Source organism: Sabethes cyaneus, chromosome 3, assembly GCF_943734655.1.
Source record: "Sabethes cyaneus chromosome 3, idSabCyanKW18_F2, whole genome shotgun sequence".
NCBI classification, from domain to species: domain Eukaryota; kingdom Metazoa; phylum Arthropoda; class Insecta; order Diptera; family Culicidae; genus Sabethes; species Sabethes cyaneus.
Genome location: NC_071355.1, coordinates 151,673,931 through 151,695,725, shown reverse-complemented (window position 1 = coordinate 151,695,725; position 21,795 = coordinate 151,673,931). Strand labels below are relative to the sequence as shown.

At 38.3% G+C, this 21,795-nt stretch overlaps 1 protein-coding gene across 1 annotated transcript in view; it reads right to left on the bottom strand.

Moving 5' to 3' along the window:
• LOC128741756 (metallo-beta-lactamase domain-containing protein 1) overlaps window positions 1-17,043 on the bottom strand; it is a 203,399-nt gene extending 186,356 nt beyond the window's left edge. Inside the window, exon 1 of the mRNA XM_053837771.1 lies at window positions 15,863-17,043. Within this exon, the coding sequence (XP_053693746.1) occupies window positions 15,863-16,022 (160 nt within the window). The 5' untranslated portion in view covers window positions 16,023-17,043. The remainder of the gene's footprint in view (window positions 1-15,862) is intronic.
• Window positions 17,044-21,795: the final 4,752 nt, after the last annotated feature.

Sequence of the window (21,795 nt, the reverse complement as noted above, 5' to 3'; positions counted from 1 at the left end):
GCTGCATTTTCTTCCAACCAAAAGCTAATGAAAACTGCTCGTGCAACAAATACTGCCAAGCAAACGAATTCCTGCCTTTTTGATAAAAACTGGGCATGTGGCTTCAGTTCCAGCTGAGTAACATAGAACGATCAACCAGAGTCTGTGGATCAACTCTAATAGCAATTTGAGCCATTATTATTCAGGATATAGAATAGAATAGGATTGGATGGAATTGGGTTGGAAAGCATGGCATAGGATAGGATAGGATAGGTTAGGATAGGATAGGATAGGATAGGATAGGATAGGATAGGATAGGATAGGATAGGATAGGATAGGATAGAATAGGATAGGATAGGATATGATAGAATAGGATAGGATAGGATAGGATAGGATAGGATTGGATTGGATTGGATTGGATTGGATAAGATAAGATAGGATAGGATACGGTTGCATAAGATAAGATAAGACACGATAGAATATGAATATGATGTATGAATCACGAGCTGCACCACTTGGAGAGATTCCCGTCGCACGCCTGGCGAAAGTTGGGAGACTACGGTGCGGTGGGTCGGTTGTGTACAGCAATCCGTTCTCTTCAACCCCACAGATACCAGGAATAGAGAAGCTCAAGGTACTAAAGTTACGTGTATCGAGACGCTCAATACACGAGTACAGTGAAACGGCAAAATCCACCTCGGCTCTAGAAGTAAAAAGTAATTTATCAATCGCTGCTTGCGATATATTATTCGTGCTTGGGGCGTGACAACAGAATATCAACCGAGGAACTCTGTAACCGATGTCATAAACGATAGCAATAGAAATTCGATAATATAGGTGAAGGTGAATTGAACATACCTTGAGAAAAGAAGCGAACGAGATATGGAGAGAAGCACTCCCAGAGACCCAGAGGCTCATGGCCACGCAGTTTGGCCAACGGCATCCGGGCTGTTGGTAACAGGTAAAAGCCGTAGCGGGGAACCGTCGCGTCGGCAGTGGAGATCTTTGATTTCATGCCTTTGTTCCGAAAAACCAATAAGCTAGTAAGTAAGATCGCGTCCAAACGGCAAATATATTCACAGAGTATGCCTCATCAAATACAATGCGGAGTTATGCTATGCCAAAAAACTACAAGGTATACAGTCCCAAGAGTTGTACGAAACAGTGACGTAGGACTATATCAGATCATTAGATCAAAGACTAATGTGAACTGCATATTTGTATGGATTCCCTCCTTCTTAAAGAAGGCAGGGTTCCTAATTCACCATAGAAAAAATTCCTGCCTCCAAAAACCCCCACATGACAAATTTGGTTCAAATTGCTTGATTAGTTTTCCACTTATGAGACAATTTGTATTTCAGTTGTATGGGAGCCTCCCTCCTAAAGAGGTAAGAGATCCTAATTCATCATAGAAAAAATTCTTGTCTCCAAAAACCCCCACATTTGCTTGATTAGTTCTCGAGTTATGCAGAAATTTGTGTTTCATTTGTATGGGAGCCCCTTCTCTTACTGGAGGGCTGCTTGCAAATTTTTACGTCCATCGGTTCAGTAGTTTCCGAGTCTATAAGGAACATAAGAGCTCTTCCTCACTAGCCAATCAACATGCATACCAACACGGTAAACCTAACAACGGAAACTGCTTAGTGGCGCTAATTGAAAAATTGCTCAAATATCAGCAGACAGCCCTTTGTGGTTTTCTTGATTTTGCAGGCGCATTCGGTAACACATCCTTCGCTTCAATTAAAACGGCTCTACGTAAAAAGGGAATCGATCACACTACAGTGAGAATTGTCCAGTAGATTCGAGGCAGCAGCATGGACTGTATAGTTTTGAGAAGATCGACTATGGGCAAGTCGGTCGCCATCTTGTTCAAAAATTTTGGGAATCAAAATGGCATTAAAATACGATGCTCGTCTTCCTACTCTACTTCCTACTCGACTAAGGATTCCAAAATGTACAAGCAGCTACTGCTGAGCTGAAAAAACCAATTCTTCCGTACATTAACCCTAGAGCGGTCGCGCTAGTGTACTGAGTACACGCGTTTTCGAAAAACGCGAAAAAATCATCGAAATTTTAATCAAATCACACCAGGTTTTGGTTGTATTCGAAGATCTACTCTTCCTCTTTCTAATGATGCCAAAATATAGAAAAAAGAAATAAAAAAAGTGGTCGAAAGATGCTTGTAAAAATGGTGTGTCCGCGCGCGTGTACTCAGTACACCAGCGCGACCACTAACGTAACTTTTTTGAAATGAAAAAAGTTACGCAAGCGGTCGCGTCGTGTACTGAGTACACGGCGGGCAATAACTCAAGTTTGTGAATAGATAGAAGGTTGCGACTTTCGACAAAGTTGCTTATCTAGTTAAGACACATCCCGTGATATACAACAAAATTCGGAACTGATTCGCTAGATGGCGCTAATAATGAAGCAATTAAATTCATTTAAGAATATTTTAAAACCGTAATGAGCTAAAAGGTTACTATTTACTACAAAGTTGTTTGTAAAGCCAAGACGCATTTGGTAACGAACTCTGAAGTTTGGAACTAGTCCGCTAGATGGAGTATACGGTGAAATTTAATTCATTTGGCGATATTTCCGAACCATGACGAGATAGAAGGTTGATGTTTTCGACAAAGTTGTTTATCGTGTCAATATGCTTCCGATGAAGGTAAATTAAATTCGGAATGAAGTAGTAGTAGGTGGAGATGATGAGAAAATCAAATTATTTTCGGAATATTGAGGAACCATGATGGCATAGAACACTGCTGTTCGCTACAAAGTGGTTTCTATAGTCAAAACATGTTAGATAACGTATCGTTGTCCTTTTCATCATCGATTGCGTTGTCAATTCCAGTCAATCAACAGCTATTTTTATGGTTTCCTGAAAGAAGCAATTGATACGTATTGCTTCAACTTTTATCAAAAGACAAGATGAAGAGCACAGACTGATCAAAATGCTTTTGACGAAGCAATTTCGTCGTCTACATCGTCTATATAGAAATATCACCAGAACAAGATTCCTGGAAACCCGTGCTGCGTTTCCATCACATTCTTAAAAAAATATTTTAGAGTGTTTGAGTCCCTATTCTTCCCAGGGTCGCTAATAGGTTTATTCGAAAACCTGGCAAACACGAATAAATGTCAAAATCTGGCGATCAATTTGACCGATGGGGAGGACTTTTTCGGGAAACGTCTTGCCAGTTTTGATCAACGCCGGTACAAAATGTTGTCTGAAATTAGGAGCGATGACTCCTTTGCAGAACGGAGAAACAAAAATCTGGCAAAAATCTGGGACATTACCAAATATCTGGAAGATTTAGAACTTTGTCTGGCATGCAATAAAAAATCTGGTAAAATCTAGATTTATCAGCAAAGCAAAACCATGCATGGATATAAACGTCCTTCAGAACTTGACCCTTCTTTATCGATAGATATCGCTGCCGGTTATTAGAGTACAGGAAAATCACTGGGCTAGTGCAAAGATCCTATTAACTCTGAAGCGGCACCGCCCAGTCGAGACTCGAACATACGACGAGTGGCTTGTTGGGCCAGCAACGTATCCCGGAGTTAACTTGGCAGACAGGCATAATGGCAACGTTGATGCTTGCAATTATTAACGTGTGCGTGATGATAAAACCAAAGCTATTTGTTTTGCTAACGCGACAACACGACTGAAGTGCACTCTCTTGATACTCATTTGCAAAACAGCTTGCTTTTTTCATTGGGCTCGAATTCTTTACTCTTTCCTTGTATTACGTGTGTGTTATTTCCTGTATGATATAAGTGACCGTAATAAGAATATTATAGAATTGTTAGGAATCTAATGTACATTTTTCATTCTCATTATCATAGCAGGAAATAAAACAAACAAATGCTCGTTTTGTATTGTTTTATGGTAAGTGTCAACATAATTCTAACATTCTAATGTTTAAAGCATTACCTCAACATACCATAGCAAGCTTCCCTAATAACATACTCATTATAAAACTGTACAACTAATTGTTATACAACTAATGTGAGTCATTAATAAATTGATTTAAATAAAAGTATCGTAAGTGTGCTACTTGGGTAAGTTGAATAAGTATCATGTATCCCTAGGTGATATGTGCATTATTCAGTTTGTCAACATTGTCGATGATTCACAAACTCTGTTTTGGGAAAATCGTCAAAAGAATACTATTTACAAACATTTTGGTGTTCTTTTCCAGACCAGATAAGCCATTTTACCGTTTATTCGACATCAGCTGAGATATCGCAAAAAGAAATATGATTTTACCAACTGCGACATCTAGCGGGACAGTTCTGAATTTGACCGATCATTTTCAAATTCGTCTTGTCTAGACACACAACTTTGTCAAAAACCGCCACTTTCTATCGTATCATGGTCATGAGATATCATCATAAGATTATAATTTGACCACGCGCGCCACCTACTGAGACAGTTTCAAACTTTGTTATGAATTTCCAAATGTGTCTTGTTCGAACAAATAACTTTGTAGAACACAATAACAGTCTATCTCGTCACGACTCTGAGATATTCCAAAAAAAACTCAATATGCTCGTTATAAGCGCCATCTACCGTATCAGTTCCGAATTTTGTTATCCGCAGTCAGATTGATCTCGTCCAGATAAACAACTTTGCCAAAGACAGCAATCGTCTATCTCTTCTCAGTCCCGAGATATTAGAGATTCTAGTATCGAGATTCTAGAATCATTTGTTTTGGTCGCCATTTGCGCCATCTAGCGGATCAGTTTTCAAACTTTATTGTTCGTTTCCAGATGCGTCTTAAATTGATAAACAACTTTGTCGAAAACCGCAACCTTCTATTTCATGTCAGTCCTGAGATATAGGCAGTATTATTCGCCGTGTACTCAGTACACGACGCGACCGCTTATGTAACTTTTTTTAACGCGACCGCTCTAAGGTTAAGGCTCAAAATGTAAAGTTTTGGCATGATTTGGCAAGCGAGCACTACAGCGGAGAAGTGCTACAGTGATCAAGGCAGTAGAACGGATTTCTTCGAAAAGGGCATTAATCCAGCCTAGTGCCATTCCATCTAATTGCGAAATATTCACCAAAAGTCAATCAGAAGATGAAGAAGAGTGGCACAGTGACTCGGGATGCAACAAAGATGGAGAGATAGTGGAACAAAATGGCCGCTCAGGTTAACCAGCAGAGTGTCTAAAAGTCCGAAGAAAAGGAAATTTTATCAAAACCAAAATTGAAATTGAAAAATCCTGTCCAGTTAGGTGTTGGGTTAGGGTAAGGGGGTAATTTTTTCGTTATTTTTTCTTTAAAGTGTATTTTTACTTTGAGTACTAAACATTCTTATTTCATTGACATCCGTTTTTCCGGTTCCGTTTTTCACATCCAGCTTTTAAATAACTTTGGATATGTTTTCCCTACAGTTATTATCATTATTTTGTTAAACTTTCATCGAAAATTTACCTCAGTGTTATTCTAAATAAAACCTCCCTAATGCAAAACGGTTCACCGGTCACCGGTTGATGACTAAACGATCAACGCAAACCAGAGTGAACACTGAATGAACGCTGGCATTTTTTTCCGACGTAGGACTATTACCATTAAATGAGGTTCTCCGTATAAGCGCTTTCATGACTCTTCTTGCCAGTTTCAATATTCTCCGGATAATATTCAGCAGTTTCCTTTTGTGTTTAATTTCACGGGCCATAAGCAATTTGCACGCTTCGCAAGTACTTTTTCTAGTTAGCCTGAACGAACTGCATTATCAGAGCAAGTAATTGGTAGTAACTATTGGTTTCACAGTATCGAAAGTTATTACGCAGTGTTTCCGCGGTTATGATTTAGCTTGTCCAATTGTGTATATATTAATATATAAACATATTTAAAGTTCAAAATTAATAGCTGATTGAAAGAGTCAAAAGAGTTATTTTGAAGCGTCTTAGCAGAACCTTAAATATGAGGAAATGAGAACTTTTTTCATTTCATTCAACTACTTCACATGAATTTGTGAAATGAATGGAATGTGGAAATTTCTCATAATGATTACATGCATTTTGAAAAATACTGAGCTAGCTATCTAGCAATAGTTCACGACGTTGGGGTGCAAATTATCGAAATAAATGTCAAAAAATGTTTCGCTCGGTTGATTGTGAGTGGTGACCAAGAATGCCTCAATATTTCGTTTCACAATAGAAGTTTCATTCCAGAGCACAGCTTTGTTCGAGTGTGCTTAGATCACCTTTTATATGGATCAACTTTTCAGAAATTGTTAATTTGAATCCCACTCATCATAAAACCAGACGGATGATTCAACACATTGACCTCCTGAGACAGCCAACAATCAACAATCGAATGAATGTCTTAACCCATTAAGCCCCACCCTTTTTCCAGCAGAGATAAAAAGCTGAAGCTTTCAGGAAAGTTTTGTTTTAGATCAACTAAGAAAAAACCGCAAAGATGTGTTTTTAATTTTGTCCCTATGTCCCGCAACGCAATGCTGAAAAAATTCAAAAGCATAGACTTACTGAAGGGTTGTGGGGTGGTATGCAGGTTTTACATAGCTTTATCATTGCGGATAGATTAGAACATTAGATTCGAATCCAGAAATACGGTCATTTACGTTCCCGCTTCCAGCGGTTTCGTCTTTTCCATCCGAGGGTAAAGTTACTAGTTTGAGCTGAATGAAAATTAGCAAGACCTAGTATATTTACACGGCTGTAATTTCGTTATATGTAACATCTAAGCTTTGAGCACACAGGTCGATTAGATTTTTTCCCAATCTTTCTTTGTTTCTTAGAGTCCAAGTTGATATCTCACACCTAGCCTTCTCTAGAATCGAGAGAAGGGTGCGTTGCGTTTTCGCAACGCTGGGAGGAAATGGGTTAAGGTTGTAAAACCGAATTGAATTGCTTTTCGCTCGATATGTTGCGTGGATTTTGTTGATGGCTGTCAACGAATGATGTGAGTAGCTGCTGTCGTTAGAAGCTGTGATAAGCTGGTATTATGTCTGGACATGTTTTATTTAGTAATGCCTCCATGGACGGACAATCGCTGGAAACCATCTGTAGCTATCAACAATGGTATTTCCCAACGAAAAGTTATTACCTTCGAATGTGGTGTCTTCTCTTGTGTCGGATACTAAGCATTAAGTTGGTGACCAGTAAATTATCTAAACTAATCTGACACAAGCCAATAAAAATGATTCGTTTCCCAAAACAAAACATGGAATTGCTGCTGTTAATTGTTAGATTTCCTGCAAAAATCATACAAAGCTTTCGCGTTTCGTAAATTTGCCACATAAATGAATTTAAGTGTAGGGTAATGCCGTTATCGTCGGGCCACTGTTATGGTCGGGCCACCACGATTTTTTCAGTTTTAGTAACTCGTGACACCTATGCTACAACCACTGTAAAACTTCTTACTGTGACAGCTAACTTTTCACAATATTGTGAGTTTCGATCGTGTATTCAAAACACGCGTACTGAATTCACTGATTGAATCAATACAAAAAAAGTTTTGCAGGTGCAGTTAACTTTTCTTCAAGAAATGATTCATGAAATGCAATTATCGGGATAAATATTGAAAATTTATTAAGTGTGTTGTGCTCTATTCGAAGGCTATTGAAAAATCCTGTCCAGTTAGGTGTTGGGTTAGGGTAAGGGGGTAAATGCCACAAAAGCGCTTATTGTAAACGTCGGGCCACTTGTGTAGTCATGGTTGGGCCACCATAATTTTAAGCACAGAAGCGCAATTTTCGCTAGAGAACGTCAGTCGCGGGAAATGTGATGAAATAAAGCAAAATTAGTATAATAAAAACCTAGACTGTTGTTGATTTTTCGTTGCAGTAGTACACTTCGGGAAACGCGATTGTAGTAATATTGATTTTACAAGATCACCAAAAATTTCGCGAAGATGTTATTAAAAATAGGATATTTATACTTATAAGAGCCGTTGCTCATGAAATTCATTCTTTTGCTGTCTCTACATAGAATTTCAATACGTATTTCTTAAATTAAGAGCGGTGGCCCAACCTGTATAACGTGGCCCGAGTATGACAACATTTTTTGTCTTCACGAAAATGTCTATAACTTTATTATTTTTTAAGCAATCAGTTCAAGATTTTCCAGAAATATAGCTTATTCTTAGACCTTTCCAACGATCTATTTAGATCTTAAAAATTCTTTTTGAAACGGAAGTTATGGGCGAATGTCAAAAAGGCGGCCCAACCACGACGACATTCCCCTAATTATTCTTATTTCAATAAATGAATATATCTCTGTTATACTTTTCCAAATTAACGTTAAACCTGCGAGTGTATAGTATTTGAGTTGAAAATCAATTGCAATTGGTTATTTTAGTGAGTATTGTAGAATAAATATACTAGGAATTATTTAATAAAGGCACCTAAATTTTGTGTTTCTCTCCAAGCATTTCATACCGTCGTTTTTAGCAGAGATATATGTTTGAAGCTTACTTTACGCAATTGAATCGTAACAACCGTTTATTTACAGATTTTGTTAAGAAAATAGCTTATGGAAAGGAAATTGGAAATTGCATAATCACATCGGAAGCTGCACAAAGATAAATTTATTTTTGTTTTGTTTTTACAGCAAGTGACAACTGTCATACTTGCATAGTAGGCTGCCCAAGCAGGAATATGAGTTTTATTGTACTCTTATGGCGGTTTTCATGACCAATTTTGCTCTTAAATGCCATCATAAGTAGGGATGCTATACCGGTTTTACCGAAACCGGTTTTACCGGTATTACCGGGCTATTTTCCAATACCGAATTACCGGTTTTTCCAAGACCAAAAACCGGTATTTTCGGTATTTTTTTGCATGATCATATAACAACTCAAGAAGCCTGAATCACTGGTAAAACTTTTAGAGCACGGGGGGACATAAATTCATGATTGAAGGTTCTACAAATAATAACTCAATTATGTAGTTCTTCCAAAGGGAAAACCCTGAAATAGCTCACCGCTGTCAGCATAGAGCCGGAGTGCCTCATGCTTTTTAAGCAGTCGTCTCCATTCAACTAGTTCCAATCCATGGGCTGCTCGTCGCCAATTTCTCAGTCGTCACAGAAGTCGCAAATCACTATCGATCTGATCATGCCATCTTGCATGTTGAGTTCCTTTGTTACTAGTGTCGATGGGTTCGTTGAAGAGAACTGTTTTCGTTGCTTAGAAACAAGGATACGCTTTACTTAAGCGATGAGGAATTCATGAAGAAATAAGAAATTGTCGCAGTGCTAGAACCAGTCTTGGCTGCTGTCGAATTGCTGTACCGGAAAAATTGCAAACTCTACGAACTACGAACTCTAAAACTATTCTCGGAACACCTTTCAAGTATCGCACAACTGCTGTTCGAGTTACTGTATTGATTGAATTTCAAAGAGAGTTCGTATATTTAAATTTATTCGTTTCATAATTAGCCGCACTATGTGCAATAACTTTGTAATATTCTTCAAGGCATCAAAGATGTTTTAATAATAAAATTCTGCAAGGTTTTATTATTTTAAAAGTCAATGGAATAAACTCAGAAACCGAGCAGGCAGAGGAACCAAATCAACTGAACCTTCAGTTATAATTTATCATAAATGTCAGTATCTAAGCAGTTTATTAAAAGCTCTTGAACAAGGGTTTTCCTACGCTACATTTCTAATTTATCACTAGGAATTATTCTTTCTTTCTCTGTGGAGACCGAATGAAGATTCTCTGCATCCGGAAGTTTTTCATTGAAATTTGTTCACGTTTAAAAAATGACACGGTAAATTCTCTTCGCATTGTTAAATATTATTTTTATGGACTAGTCAATTAACTATGCGACAGAAATTGAGAATCGTTGATTATGGAAGGATCTTCTTCAAATCATATGATTTTTAAATACAGTTTTCAAGAGTTAACTTTTACCGGTTTTTTACCGGTTTTACCGGTATTGCATTTATCAATACCGAAAAACCGGTTTTCAAAATACTTCCCGGTATTGGCATCTCTAATCATAAGAGTGTAATAAAACCCAAATTGTTACATGGGTGGTTCCATAAAATATTATGGTTTCTGGGTGGTTTAGCATTTAACTTTTGCTTGTTTAGGGAAAACCAAGGGGGGATGAGGGCAAATTGGCCAGGGGGCACGTTATACACCATTCCCCTACTCGTAGACTCATGCGAAACCGTCAGTTTTTCATTATAACTTAACTTTACGAACTAGAAAAGACATTAAAAATGTGATTAACCGCAGTATTTCTTACAGCGCCGGGTAGCCTCCAATGCTGGAAATTTCTAATTTTCATACATGATACGGAGCATTCTTTTTAGGTAGGCAGTCAAATTTAACAGTTTATTTTTACACACAGAAATATGATTCACTGAAAAATATAGGTACATTGTGCTGAGTGATTGTGATGCCGGACAGCAACATGATTTACTTGGTTCAGTCAAATTCCAGAATGAACTCTTCATGTCGAAAAAAGAAAATTGAGAAAAAAGAAAACATCACTCATACCAAGTCGATCATGAAAGCCTGTACCATTTCCAAACCTCTGCGAGCTAACCCCTTTTAGCACAGTTGTGGCAACCGATATATGACTAATTTCAGTCTAGAGGTGCCAAAAGTGTGCTACTTGGAATACGTATGCTTTCAACAGAAAAATTCCAACGTTTTGGATTGTATTTAAAAAAATTTAGCACTTGAATATAATATAATTTTATGAATAATCTTATGTATTTGATATTGGGAGACACAATTTCCGAGTAATTTAAGTAAATTAATTTTTTTCGCAATTACGGACAGGATTTTTACCTTCCAACGAATCTTAATTTTTATAACAGTAGTTTTTAACAATTAACGGAGGAAACGGTAGAAGAAAGTAAAGAAATACAGAACCGATAGGATCCAACAGATTGGGATCAGGCGTCTGTCTGTTGGATCCTATCGACTCTGTGCTTCATTATTTTTCTTCTACCGTTAATATAAATTAATTAAATGCCTGCCCTCATTTCAAGGTCAAAACAAAACGCGAGGTTGGTCTACAACAAATCTTGCAGAAATATCGGAAGTACATGCCCACGCATCACATCTTTATTTACTTTAAAGCAGATTACGATACAAGCGCTCAAAACTAACTATGGCACATAATGCACAAACATGGTTTTCCGGATAAACTGACGTGACTGTCCATAATTACATTGGATCGAGTGATGTGTTTCTAGCAGAATTGGGCTAAAATTAAACGCATCAAAGACCAGGTACATGAAATGTAGAGGTTCAAAGGAAACAAACGTGTGACTCCCACGGACGGTACCCGTTGACAACGATGATCTAGAAGTGGTAGCGGAATTCGTGTATTTGGGATCGCTGGTGACCGCGGACCAGGGATGATTCCTCCTCAGAATAAAAAAAAGAGAAAAATTCCCACTTTACTTAGTCGCAATTTATGTTGCTCTGTTTTGTTTGACTTTTCTCTTTTTTACTGATCGCGATTGCTCAGCAACCTGCTCATTGTTCTTCTCATTGAGGAATAAACTGAGCAACAAAGTGTTAATACACTTTGTGGCTGTCCATGATATGACACAAAAAAACTGTTTAGTCTTCTCGCAGCGGCAACAGTACAAAAAATGTTGCATATGACGATCATGAAAGATAGATATGGCAACAATGTAATTCCCGTGCCGTTGCTTGCTGCAGTACGAGCGATTTCGAAAGTTTCTCATTTTTCGCACAATGAGAATCTAAAGTTTGTTTATATTTCTCTTTATTTTTGGGCTGTTTCTCATTGCGTGAATGTATTTCTCATTTGTGGCAGCAGTTCTGCTCATTGTGTTGGATGAAAAAAGTTGCACTTTTTGCACAATGAGTGAGGAAATGGCAAGCCTGCCGCGGACAATACTAGTAAGGAGTTCCAGCGGCGCATTCAAGTAGGAAATCTGCTGTGCCTTTCGCAAAACGCTACTATCAATAAACATACACCGCCGTACGAAGCTGACAATGTACAAAACCCTTAGCCGGTAGTTCTTTATGGACTTTAACACGTGACGCTTCTCGGAGGACATACAGGACATACGCGCTGTTGCCGTGGTCAAGCGCAAGGTATTGCGGACGATACTTGGCGGAGTACAAATTGAAAGTGGAGAGTTGTGAAGGCTAACGAATCATGAGCTACATACACTGCTTGAAGAGATTCTCATCGAAAGGCGAAAGTCGGTAGGCAAGTCGGTAGGGCCGGACACGTCGTAAGGATGCTGGACGACAGCGCGACGAAAACAGTTTCCTTCAAGAACCCCGTCGGCACTAGTAACAAGAGGACTGAACGTGCAAGATGGCTCAACCAGGTCGAAAGTGATTTGCGACTTCTGAGATGACTGGGAAATTGGCGGCGAGTGGCCCAAGATAGAGTTGAATTAAGTCTGCTTGAAACAGCACGAGCCACTCGGCTCTAAGCTGCTGACCAATTTTTATTAAACGATAAGTCGAGAAAACCGAAGACTGGTGAAGAATATATCAAGACTAAGCACACGGTCAAATGTCAAAGAACAGGCTTAGTATGCCACCCACGAATCGCGGACTCTCGAAAAAGCTAAAATAGAGATGGTATCGCCAAAGGCGCAAGAGTTTTAAAACAAACTCACTACAGTAATGGCACTAATGTAATGTTTAAAAACTATACACCCAAAGGTCAGAGGCAAACTCTTGTCAGTATGCAGATCCATTAGTCTAGAAAAGAATCATTTAGTTGGGAAACTCTAGTGGTGATGACTATACTGTCACTACTTGCATAACAGCCCCATTTTCTATGGAGTTTCCTATAAAACTGGGACTGTTAGGTGAGTATCGGCAGTATAGACGATATTAATTTGAAATTTTATCCAAGAATTCTCGGAAAATTTGTCCCTGAATGGATGTCCGTTCTCTGTGGTAAATCTACACACTTTCCACTGTATTAGCGTTCGTTTGTGTATGTGCCATCACTCTTACGTCACTACTACATTGAAATTATGCTTCAACATCATACACATACACTTTCTGATGGTTGCGGCCACTAACACCATAGTATCTTCATTACGATTACGTACGTAGTATAGCCGGTTGCTGTGTGTATCGGAATTTTCGGCTTAGTTTGAGTTTCGAGTCTTCGAAAAAAAAACCTTAGATGAAATGTTCAGATGTACTACAATTTTTAAGGATATTCACTTTGTTTATTGGTTGATTGTTGTACCTTCTGCTATTCTTGAGTTATTAACCGTTTTACACATGGTCAGTCGACGATAGACCAAAACCATTTCATGAACTTTAGAGTTGTTAGGATAATAACGCAAATCGCGTGAATGGTCAAGTTCAAAATCAGCACGCCGATTTTTTAAAATTCTCTAATAGAATTCAGTTACCACTTGTTAAACCATTACTTTCCAGGTAACCAATAAGCATTAACATAAGCAGTAAAACAACCGGTTATTGGCATCTCTAGTGTTTTTTACTACACGTTGCTGTATATTAGATTTTTATGCAGTCAAAAATCTGCTGTTGTAAATTGGCATCCAGAATTCCATTCAAATTCTTCTTGTCAATAATCAGCTGTAACTTAGCGCTGTCGCCACTATAAGAAGGGAAGCATAGCAGTAAAGTGGCCGTATATTTTGCCAAACAGTTTTTAAGCAGCATTTAAGGTGACTTAAATGCTTATTCGCTTGCATTAGAATAGTATTGGTAATTCTATTGGTTACTTGGGTTTGCTCCAAAGTTTTTTTCTAAGAAACGTTATTAATAGGGCTACAATTTCAAGTTGTCTTATGAATTATTCTTAATGCAGTGGTATTTCGATTTTGGCATAGTTCGATTTTGGCACAGACCGGTTTTGGCAACATAGGCGACATGCATTTGTTGCTAATTTCGAAATCCTATTTGTATTTGAGAGAATGTATTTATTTGCTAATAAATTTTTTGGTTCTGTAAAACACCAATCATATAAACTAAAACAGACAATGTTATTAAAACACAACATGCACGCAAACCTTATTTAGATCAAATCGCATAAGATGTGTACACCGACAAATCAAGTCTGAGCATTCCTATAATCGTTCTCTGTAATCTCTATAATCTGATCTCACTAATTCATTCAACTCGTTTGTATCGCTCCCCCCTTTGGCCATCTAATTGAATGTGTTGACAGAAGTCATTAAATTTATACATCGCTTGAATCCTGTTTCCTGTCATTCTAATTAGGCACGTGTGAATGATGAGCAATTTCATGTTTGTTAAAGTGTTCTACTGATAACACTCAGATCAAATATTTCATATGAGAAATAAAATCACTACTTTTCTGTCAGCTTTATATTCAATGCTGTTTTGTACTTTGAAAATTTATTTAACAGCATTGAATATAAAGCTGAGGAAACAAATGGATCTGTCGTACGGAAAATAGTAACTTTTTTGAAAATTATTACTATGATCTCTAATGCCATACTCTTTCTTTTAACTATAAATAAACTTTCAAGAAAAGAATAGTCTTGAAAGAGTAAAAATGTAAGTACCTTTATAAATTATAAAGGCACAGCAAAACCAAACAAGGATTTTTTTGAACTTATTTACACATTGCTGTGCTAAATAATACTCTTCTCTCTTAGGATAAACTTCCATATGGTATTAGGAAGTCAGTGTTGATATGAAAAAACAGAAATTTTGCTCCTTGGCTGTCAACACTTGATATAGCTAACCAATATGACGATAGGACTGTCATAAATTATTAATGGCAGACCTAGAAATAAGGTCGTTTATCCTTCTCTGTTTGAATGTCATTACTACAACTGGCATATTGATCCATTATGCTATCATTCTGGTTTTTTCTGTGCTGCTGCTTATTAAACGATGGCATATTATGTGTGCATCGTATGAAATCGACATTCGACAAGTTCGTTTTTTTTTATTTCAATACCACCAACACCAAATAATAAATTATTACAAATAATTTTCAGATAATCAATAATTAACATTATACCGTACTGTGCTGTAAAATACTGTACCTTAACCTTTTATTTAACTGTACGTTGCAGTATATTAGCTTTTAAGTACAAAGCTATTTGAAATGAGCTTTCAAAATCTTATTCGAACTCTTCTTGTCATTAACCAACTGCAAAAGGGCATTACCAGCACTTTGAGTGGATTAACAGTAAAGTCGTACGTATATTTGGCCAAAACAGGTGTTAAGTAGCATTTGCGGTGACTTGAATGCTTATTAACTTTAAATTGCATTGCACTATTAATGCTTATTGCTAAGTAATGCTAACCTTGGTCCCAATAATAATACTGAAAAACTGTAAAAAGGATACGAATGTTACATTATTCTAATATAGTGTTCTCTATTTTGCTATATCGTAAACAATGACATAAACATCAAACACGAATGAATCAAAAATTTCCACTGCAATTGTTTTTGTACTAAAACGTTCTCAAATGATAAAAACAATCAAGACAATCTTGAAAAAACAATAATTAACGAGGAATGCAACATTCGGACTATCACAATGGCTATTTTAACCTAATGCCTTTCTAGCATACAAAAAAACAAGAGAAATTAAAATTCAAAAAAGATCTTTGATGAAATGGTCACATGAAATTTATTTATAGTAAGCTCGGGAAACGAGCTTTCAGAAAAAAATATCGCTCATTATTGAAAAATGAGGAAACAGTTTTTACTATTATTTTCCTTGACAATTTTTAGTTCCTGATTGTTGAAAATAAAAACTGACACTTTTTTATAGCAACCAGTGCCAGTAGAGGTTAAATTAAATGATTCAAAATAATTTATACTTAAAATGACGATATACATATGAAAGCTCCCTGCAGCATTACTGGATAGTTTTATGTACGATGCAATTAAACCAAAGACCGGGTACTCACTTTGCAAAAGTAGATCGCCATCCCAAGGGGTCATAGTGTCCACTATGATGTTGCAATCGTGGCTTTTGATTAAGGTGCAAGTGCAATTTGCAACCATCACCGAATCGTCATCCTTGTCCATATAGGAGTAGCCCTCGCTCAGCACGCTGATTTCGTTCATCGTCTCTGCCGTACCGTCCTGGACGCTTTTGGCCAGCCCAAGTTCACATCACCCGCCGACGACACGGTCAAATAATGTTGTTGCCTTTGTTCGCAGCGGTATTGGTGCTTTCGCACACTAAATACACGCAAATGACGCACCTTCTCAATGCAGAGCGAGAGGGTGGTGTTTTCCAAGATGGAAAAATATCCTTCCGATGACTTGGGCAAAACACAAGCCAAAATTTTCCGATGGTTGGACCCACCAATCATCGGTCCATTTAACTGGCCATCCAGCATCCAACGTTTGACAAGGATGGGCCAGTAATAGTACGCGTAGCTTGTCCCGGGGACTTCCGGTTCAACAGAAACTGAACATTCTAGACTTCTTTCCGTGCCAGCTGTTTACTTTCCGTGAGGAAAATTTTCTTCAATCACTACTGCTCATATCACAGCATCACATTCTTCAGAAAAAAAAATCTACACACTTTGCACTTCCCTAGAGTACACAATTTTCCACTCCTCAACCGTAGTCCACCTACTCCATCGGTGGGGACAAGCTACGCGCACTTTTACTTTAGCAACGCTCGCGACGAGCGACCAACCTTGACTGAACGTGGATTGAGATGAAAGTTTCTCGGGAAAGCGCACTACGTTCGAGTCGGAAAGGATTTTGCAAGCAAAACCAACCGCAAATAAGGATTTTTAACCGAATACACCAATACAATCGTGATTCACGCTAGGCGACGAAATTTTATGCAATCTACGCAAGCACCACAGATTTGTGACCCCCTCTGAACAGATAAAGTCTATCCTTTTCTAGCCGCAAGAGGCAACCATTCGGCAAATCCGCACTACAGTTGCGCAAAATTTCGCAGCGATTTTCCACTCTCCACACTACCGAAAGCTCTCTCGTTCAAATTCGACACGTTCTCAGCACACGAAGATTTTCCAACCATGGAAACGTCAAGAAACGATTTTTCTTTTTCGACTGTGTACGTGTGCCTGCGGCGCTTTCTTTCGACACATACCGACAGCGATTTCCACCCAACAAATACACTACCTACTTCTGACCAGTTTGGTGGATCGAAAATCCATGTTGTGTTTGTGTGCCATTTGTTTTGACGTTTTGTTATCAGTCAGCCGGATGAATGCTCGCATGAACATACAAATCGGGCAGAGGCAGAGAAACAAAAAGGAATAAATGTAAATGGTTTTGACAATTTTTCGACAAACGTAGATCTTGAATGCTGCATTTTGCACCCTACTGGATTTCGCAGTTTGATAGTGCGACTGGCACAAAATTACAAAATAGTAACATAACTGTAGTGCCAGAGAGAAAGAGCAACAACAGCAATGTTGTTGATTTCTTTGTCATGTACATTGGCATTTGGGAAAATAATCTGATTTAATTCAGGTTCAGTTGCAAAACACAGTACCTAGGGTACGGGAGAGTATTTCCAGCACGCTACTAAAATCGGCATACATTACCTTTTTCTGCTGCGCTTTCCCAAATAAAAACTTTGCCGCTATATAACAATACTCAAGCGAACGTAGCACTCATAAACTTTAATGTGTTATAACTATTTTCATAAAAATGTAAGTATTTTATTCAACAAACATCAAAACCACTGTTTTTCCACTGGCACGTGATCAGGCTGAAAAAACCAGTAGCAATCGCTTGCGCGTATCCGCTCTTGATGTGTTTGGAAAACACAATTATGCCCAATAAACATTTTTATTGTATAATAGCTTATCAAGCGCTTGTTTACTGGATGTTGGCTGTATAATGGTTGAATAAACTGCTCTTCAAATAAAATGTTTGTTGGGTGATCACGTTTACTTATTCTAGCAACTAAACACATTGGCGGAACTAGCGCTCATTTCTAGAGGGGGCTATAGCCCCGGAATTTTTTTCGACCGTTTTATTGGTCGGCCAAGTCAATTTTTCTAGGGGGGGCTAAATCGCTAAGCCCCTTAGCTTAATGCGCTGAACATACCCTCCCGTACCCTATATGATATTTTTATTTTTTCATTGGCTTGAAAATAATGTGCTTTAAATATAACAAAAGATTTTGATTTGTTTTTTTTTTGCTGTAAAATTAGGATTTATTGACGGCAAGTTGGTTGCAAAGTTGTATGTTATTATGGAAGCACTACACCAAACCGCCCAGTTAGCCCCGGGGTACGACACTGGTCTAACAAGCCAGTCATCGTAGGTTCGAATCTCGCCTGGGCGGTACCGCCATTGAGTCAATAGGATCTTTACGCTAGCTTCAAAGCTTTCCTGTACTCTAATAACCGCTGCGAAGTCTGTCGATAAAGAAGGGTTAAGTTCTTAAGAACGTTTATACCCATGGCTTTGCTTTTTACACCAAATTATCGATTTTACACCCAATAAAATGTAATCATAAGTTTGCGCATGTTCATTTCCGAGACCTACTAGTCGAAGCTATTAAGTTCAATTCCGTGCAGTTTATTTATGAGTCACTTATAATTCATTTATGATCCCATTAAAAAAGATAAAAGTCATTATTTAATTTAAAAAAAATTCATAAAAACTTCGAAACCTATAAAACTTCAAAATTTAAAATAAAAATATAGTGGTAAATTTTATATAAGGAAGAACAATATTATTTTTAATGATTTCATGAACAGTTTTTATATCATTTGCAAGCATCCATCTGCTAATGTAATGAACATTTTCTATTTTGATTCTACATCTATATTGTCCAGTCCACGCTGGCGCACATGCACAGCATTAGGTTTTAGGTATTGCATTGCGATGGAATCTGATCGATTATTATTGTTTTCATCATCATCATCATCATCATCGTCATTTTTCCGGTCGATTATTTCCTTTTAATCCTGCAATCTTATTGTAACGTTTCCGAATTGACTCATAATATTTTATGGCACACCCGTGTGGATGCTCCCGCCAAAAGTTGTGGGTATGCCAAGTTTCCCCACAATTCATAATGCTACAGCTGCTAGCCTAATCCGCCTTTATTATATCAATCTGAGGCGAAAAAAACTCACAGCACTTGAAAGTCACCAGGCACACCAAGCATCTGAATATCGCGTACAATAAAAAAATCCCCATCTTGGCTGGATGACACACGTTCGTTGCGTCTGTATCGGTACCCGACCTGCTTGTCAAACTTTGGGGGAAAATGTACCTACTGCTGCAAGCCAGGACTTTCGCCATCAAACGGCCATCACACAATAGCAATAAACTAGGTAAAGTCGTGCGGAAAAAGGTATCAAATGGACGGCCCAAACGTGGAAGCTTATCTATAAGTTTCTCCGGCAGTCTGTTAAAGGTGGACTATTTTACATGATTCATGGAGGATTTTTGTGTTGAATTTCATGTGCGTGTTTAGCTCAATATGTCGGTATCAGGAAGGCATGTTCCAATAATTAGGATTTAGTATGTGCAAGCAAAACATTGTGAGCTTCGTGTTCATGTTTAAAACAAATTCCTCGAAATATCCCTTAAGTTATCCATTGAAAAATGAAAGATCAAACTTCAATTTCAATAGCTATAAACTGCATGGAATTTCATCGTCAATATGTCGTTGGATAGAAAAAAAAATATCCAACAATTTTGTAATGTAATGATATAACCGTTATGTAATTATTTAACAGTCAAAATTGATTGAAAAGTTAAGTTTTTCATTTTTCAACCAATCACATGCAACCACACTTTTAACTTCCCTTGGCCCAGAGGACGATTTTGTACACCTGCGATTTCGTTTCTTCCGATTTCAGACAAAAGTAGCCGAGCCATCTCGTCCCGATTATTCGTTTCTACTAAAATTAGAGTATATTGATGTCCTGAAAGCAAACCGTATCGGACAAGTGCACATCCACACCTTTCTTTCGACCAATGTGATCGATCGGTCTAAAATCTAATCAAAACTGAAGTCTCGTATGAAAACGAAGATAATAGAAGATAGAATGTTGTACCATTAGGTATTTCCAAGCAGTTATTCTTGAAACTAGTTACGTTATTCCTGATTTGGAAGTTCATACCAGCTGAATGCTGCATTTTTTTTTAATTTACACTCGAAGTAATTTATGAATGCACATCAGGGCCGCTAAATCTCCTCAGTAGTTGTTGTTCACGCTCAACAGCTGTCTCTAATACATGAACTTCTATCACTTCGTCGCCGTCAATGGTTACCGTCCGTGGGAGGCGCTCGTTTATGTCATTTGAGCCTCTTGCTGCCGTTCATTTGGTTTTCCAATTCTTTTGCCAATTTTCTTTGACTTCGCTTTCAAGCTGGCGTAGTCTGCCTCCGTCGTCGCAAAGTTCCTAACTTTGATATCTAAGTTATCTGCGTAATAGGCTAGATTTACGGGAAATCGTTTCGATGCCCGCTCATCGGATCACCCCCTCCAGAGCAATGTTGAACATCATGCAGCATAAGCCGGCACCTTTTTTTTTTTTTCCTGTATGGACTCATCACTGCGACCATTATGGTTAGATCTATTGTGATATCGCCCGGGTGTTTGTTGTATAACCCGCACTGCATTTATTTTGGCTATAGTCGCTATTGAGTGAGCGATATGCTTATTGAATTTTTTTTTTTTTTTATGCGTGCTTGTGTGTAATTGGGTACCCTTCTTTCAATACTTTACTCTACTTTACCCACCTCGTTCCACATGACAGCGCACAGTCCCCAATTATAGTCATCCCTGGCGTAGCAAACCAGTGCATTTTTACTATAAGGGTCTCATTTTTTTTGCACTGTCAATAGGCCATATCGGGATAATATAGAACTCAGCATGAAGGAAGGGCGATGAGGGGCCTGAGAATAAACCCATGCTAAAGTCACTTTGACATCGAATGGCCTGATTCTACTAAGATTCGAACCCATGACCATTCGCTTGTCAAAGCAGACTCGGTAACCTTGCGGCTACAGAGCCCCTCAAGCCGGCACCTTGCCTCAACCCTCACTGCGTCTTGAAGGGATTCGTGAATGTCCCCAAGATACGCACGAAACACATCACTCGATCCAATGTAGCTCGGATTAGTTGCGTCAGTTTATCCACAAAACCGTGTTCGTGCATTATCTGCAATAGCTGGTAGCGATCGACTGTATCGTATGCTGCTTTGAAATCAATAGAGATTTGATGCGCGGGCACGTTGTACTTCCGACGAAGGCTTTAACCGATCCGTTATTTCTACCGCAGCCACATCACCGCGCGTTCAGACACCGTCCTCCTATTGTACAGCAGAACGAAAGCGTGTTGATCTTTGTTTGTATTTTCGTTCCGATTAAGTTTGTTTTACCGTTTGGAGCAGCGAATGGCTGCAAAACAGTCAATTCTGGCTTTAGCTTTCAGAAGGTCGCATAATCAACCCTTTTGCATGCATTATGCGACTTTTTGAAAACTAATGCAATAATTAATTGGTTGTCACCACACTAACGAAAAGCAACCGCGCTATCGTATGATTCAATACTAGGGGAATTGTGTATAACGTGCCCCCCCTGGCCAATGTGCCCCCCCTTCGTTTTTCGCTAAACAAGCGAAATCAAAATGCAAAACCACCCAGAAACCAAAGTATTTGATGGAACTAGCCTACTATGTAAGTATGACAGTTGTCACATGCTGTAAAAACAAAACAAAAATAAATTGGTTTTTGAGCAGCTTCCGATGTAACTTTTGGCGTCATTTCCATAAGCTATTTTCTTGTCAAAATCTGTAAATAACCGGTTGTTGCGATTCGATTGCGTAAAGTGGACTTCAAAAAGACATCCCTGCCAAAAATAACGGTATGAAACGCT